This window comes from Caretta caretta, chromosome 3 (genome assembly GCF_965140235.1).
Source record: "Caretta caretta isolate rCarCar2 chromosome 3, rCarCar1.hap1, whole genome shotgun sequence".
Classification (NCBI taxonomy): domain Eukaryota; kingdom Metazoa; phylum Chordata; order Testudines; family Cheloniidae; genus Caretta; species Caretta caretta.
The window spans coordinates 172,336,292-172,340,940 of record NC_134208.1 but is presented as its reverse complement, the minus strand read 5'-3'; the positions used below and the strand labels follow the sequence as shown (position 1 = coordinate 172,340,940).

Sequence of the window (4,649 nt, the reverse complement as noted above, 5' to 3'; positions counted from 1 at the left end):
AACACAGGATCATTAGTTGGAGAACAACTCCACTGCCAGGGTGTAGTCCTTCCTCCTGGCTCCCACAGGGAACCCCTCTGCCTGTCAGGCTGTGCACCATTGTCTTCAATGAAGGCATTGCCTGCATAAGGACTACAGGACCAAGTCCCTACACATCTTATAGAAGAATCGCCATTTCCTGCATTCCATACCATACAGAGCATGCAGATTAGGTATGCATCAGCATATCTGCATGCCCATAGGGCTCTTGCATCAGGAGTCTCTGTATTCTTGGAGAAAAATAAAGTTAGCCCTGGTCTACACTAGGACTTTAGGTCGAATTTAGCAGCGTTAAATCGATGTAAACCTGCACCCGTCCACACAATGAAGCCCTTTATTTCGACTTAAAGGGCTCTTAAAATCGATTTCCTTACTCCACCCCTGACAAGTGGATTAGCGCTTAAATCGACGTTGCCGGCTCGAATTTGGGGTACTGTGGACACAATTCGATGGTATTGGCCTCCGGGAGCTATCCCAGAGTGCTCCATTGTGACCACTCTGGACAGCACTCTCAACTCAGATGCACTGGCCAGGTAGACAGGAAAAGAACCGCGAACTTTTGAATCTCATTTCCTGTTTGGCCAGCGTGGCAAGCTGCAGGTGACCATGCAGAGCTCATCAGCACAGGTGACCATGATGGAGTCCCAGAATCGCAAAAGAGCTCCAGCATGGACCGAACGGGAGGTACGGGATCTGATCGCTGTTTGGGGAGAGGAATCCGTGTTATCAGAACTCTGTTCCAGTTTTCGAAATGCCAAAACCTTTGTCAAAATCTCCCAGGGCATGAAGGACAGAGGCCATAACAGGGACCCGAAGCAGTGCCGCATGAAACTGAAGGAGCTGAGGCAAGCCTACCAGAAAACCAGAGAGGCGAACGGCCGCTCCGGGTCAGAGCCCCAAACATGCCGCTTCTATGATGAGCTGCATGCCATTTTAGGAGGTTCAGCCACCAATACCCCAGCCGTGTTGTTTGACTCCTTCAATGGAGATGGAGGCAATACGGAAGCAGGTTTTGGGGATGAAGAAGATGATGATGATGATGATGAGGTTGTAGATAGCTCACAGCAAGCAAGCGGAGAAACCGGTTTTCCCGACAGCCAGGAACTGTTTCTCACCCTGGACCTGGAGCCAGTACCCCCCGAACCCACCCAAGGCTGCCTCCTGGACCCAGCAGGCGGAGAAGGGACCTCTGGTGAGTGTACCTTTTAAAATACTATACATGGTTTAAAAGCAAGCATGTGAAAGGATTACTTTGCCCTGGCATTCGCGGTTCTCCTAGATGTAGTCCTAAAGCCTTTGCAAAAGGTTTCTGGGGAGGGCAGCCTTATTTCGTCCTTCATGGTAGGACACTTTACCACTCCAGGCCAGTAACACGTACTCGGGAATCATTGTAGAACAAAGCATTGCAGTGTATGTTTGCTGGCATTCAAACAACATCCGTTCTTTATCTCTCTGTGTTATCCTCAGGAGAGTGAGATATAATTCATGGTCACCTGGTTGAAATAGAGTGCTTTTCTTCAGGGGACACTCAGAGGAGCCCATTCCTGCTGGGCTGTTTGCCTGTGGCTAAACAGAAATGTTCCCCGCTGTTAGCCACAGGGAGGGGGGAAGGTTGAGGGGGTAGTCACGCGGTGGGGGGAGGCAAAATGCGACCTTGTAACGAAAGCACATGTGCTATGTATGTAATGTTAACAGCAAGGTTTACCCTGAAAGAGTGTAGCCACTGTTTTATAAAATGTGTCTTTTTAAATACCGCTGTCCCTTTTTTTTTCTCCACCAGCTGCATGTGTTTCAATGATCACAGGATCTTCTCCTTCCCAGAGGCTAGTGAAGCTTAGAAAGAAAAAAAAACGCACTCGCGATGAAATGTTCTCCGAGCTCATGCTGTCCTCCCACACTGACAGAGCACAGACGAATGCGTGGAGGCAAATAATGTCAGAGTGCAGGAAAGCACAAAATGACTGAGAGGAGAGGTGGCGGGCTGAAGAGAGTAAGTGGCGGGCTGAAGAGAGTAAGTGGCGGGCTGAAGACAGGGCTGAAGATCAAATGTGGCGGCAGCGTGATGAGAGGAGGCAGGATTCAATGCTGAGGCTGCTGCAGGACCAAACCAGTATGCTCCAGTGTATGGTTGAGCTGCAGCAAAGGCAGCTGGAGCACAGACTGCCACTGCAGCCCCTCTGTAACCAACCGCCCTCCTCCCCAAGTTCCATAGCCTCCACACCCAGATGCCCAAGAACGCGGTGGGGGGGCCTCCGGCCAACCAGCCACTCCACCACAGAGGATTGCCCAAAAAAAAGAAGGCTGTCATTCAATAAATTTTAAAGTTGTAAACTTTTAAAGTGCTGTGCTTAAAGTGCTGTGTGGCATTTTCCTTCCCTCCTCCACCACCCCTCCTGGGCTACCTTGGTAGTCATCCCCCTATTTGTGTGATGAATGAATAAAGAATGCATGAATGTGAAGCAACAATGACTTTATTGCCTCTGCAAGCGGTGATTGAAGGGAGGAGGGGCGGGTGGTTAGCTTACAGGGAAGTAGAGTGAACCAAGGGGCGGGGGGTTTCATCAAGGAGAAACAAACAGAACTTTCACACCGTAGCCTGGCCAGTCATGAAACTGGTTTTCAAAGCTTCTCTGATGCATACCGCGCCCTCCTGTGCTCTTCTAACTGCCCTGGTGTCTGGCTGCGCGTAACCAGCAGCCAAGCGATTTGCCTCAACCTCCCACCCCGCCATAAACGTCTCCCCCTTACTCTCACAGATATTGTGGAGCACACAGCAAGCAGTAATAACAGTGGGAATATTGGTTTCGCTGAGGTCTAAGCGAGTCAGTAAACTGCGCCAGCGCGCCTTTAAACGTCCAAATGCACATTCTACCACCATTCTGCACTTGCTCAGCCTGTAGTTGAACAGCTCCTGACTACTGTCCAGGCTGCCTGTGTACGGCTTCATGAGCCATGGCATTAAGGGGTAGGCTGGGTCCCCAAGGATACATATAGGTATTTCAACATCCCCAACAGTTATTTTCTGGTCTGGGAATAAAGTCCCTTCCTGCAGCTTTTGAAACAGACCAGAGTTCCTGAAGATGCGAGCATCATGCACCTTTCCCGGCCATCCCACGTTGATGTTGGTGAAACGTCCCTTGTGATCCACCAGAGCTTGCAGCACGATCGAAAAGGACCCCTTGCGGTTTATGTACTCGGCGGCTTGGTGCTCCGGTGCCAAGATAGGGATATGGGTTCCGTCTATGGCCCCACCACAGTTAGGGAATCCCATTGCAGCAAAGCCATCCACTATGACCTGCACATTTCCCAGGGTCACTACCCTTGATATCAGCAGATCTTTGATTGCGTGGGCTACTTGCATCACAGCAGCCCCAACAGTAGATTTGCCCACTCCAAATTGATTCCCAACTGACCGGTAGCTGTCTGGCGTTGCAAGCTTCCACAGGGCTATCGCCACTCGCTTCTCAACTGTGAGGGCTGCTCTCATCTTGGTATTCATGCGCCTCAGGGCAGGGGAAAGCAAGTCACAAAGTTCCATGAAAGTGCCCTTACGCATGCGAAAGTTTCGCAGCCACTGGGAATCGTCCCAGACCTGCAACACTATGCGGTCCCACCAGTCTGTGCTTGTTTCCCGAGCCCAGAATCGGCGTTCCACAGCATGAACCTGCCCCATTAGCACCATGATGCATGCATTGGCAGGGCCCATGCTTTCAGAGAAATCGGTGTCCATGTCCTGATCACTCACGTGACCGCGCTGACGTCGCCTCCTCGCCCGGTATTGCTCTGCCAGGTTCTGGTGCTGCATATACTGCTGGATAATGCGTGTGGTGTTTAATGTGCTCCTAATTGCCAAAGTGAGCTGAGCGGCCTCCATGCTTGCCTTGGTATGGCGTCCGCACAGAAAAAAGGCGCGGAACGATTGTCTGCCGTTGCTCTGACGGAGGGAGGGGCGACTGACGACACGGCTTACAGGGTTGGCTTCAGGGAGCTAAAATCAACAAAGGGGGTGTCTTTACATCAAGGAGTATTTCAGGCAGGACTTCACGGAGGGTTCCAATAAGAAATGGTGCACCTAAGTTATCGTTCTTATTGGAACAGGAATGTTAGCCTGGCCTCTGATTGATACATGGCTAGATTTATCTCGCTGCACCTTCTCTGTGAGTGACTGCAGTGTGACCTAGAAGAATGAGTCCCCTAGACGGGGGGGGAGGGGGGGAAGCAAATGAATACAGAACAAATCTGGTCTATTTCTTGTTTTGATCCACTCCATCTATCTTTTACATCTTTGGCTGGCAGAAGACGGTGCAGAAGGACTGCATGCCATCCACATCTCATGGCTGCTCGGCAGAAGATGGTACAGTACGACTCCTAGCCATCCTCATCTCTTGCCTGCCTGGCAGAAGATGGTACAGTACGACTGCTAGCAGTCCGTATCGCCTGCCCGCTCACCAAAAGACGGTTCAATAGGACTGACTGCAGGACTAAAGAGAATGACCTGGTCAAGTCACTCCAAATTTAGTCCCTGCACCCATGTCTGTCCAGGCACTCCCAGCCGACGTGGCCAGGATGACCTCGGACATTACGATGACGGCTACCAGTCGTACTGCACC

The 4,649-nt window shown here is 51.1% G+C and overlaps 1 protein-coding gene across 1 annotated transcript; it reads left to right on the top strand.

Annotated features, from left to right (window-relative positions):
- Positions 1–290: 290 nt before the first annotated feature.
- LOC125634940 (uncharacterized) lies at positions 291–2,378 on the top strand. The gene is made up of 2 exons (XM_048846270.2): positions 291–1,231; positions 1,820–2,378. Exons 1-2 carry the CDS (start codon positions 646–648, stop codon positions 2,002–2,004), a joined length of 771 nt encoding a protein of 256 aa, XP_048702227.2. The 5' UTR covers positions 291–645; the 3' UTR covers positions 2,005–2,378.
- The last annotated feature ends 2,271 nt before the right edge of the window (positions 2,379–4,649 follow it).

Bases quoted from the DNA above. Each gene is read 5' to 3' on its own strand.
- LOC125634940 (XM_048846270.2), top strand. From the start codon at position 646: ATGCAGAGCTCATCAGCACAGGTGACCATGATGGAGTCCCAGAATCGC. The intron at 1,232-1,819 runs GTGAGTGTACCT...TTTCTCCACCAG, and splicing joins AGGCGGAGAAGGGACCTCTG to CTGCATGTGTTTCAATGATC.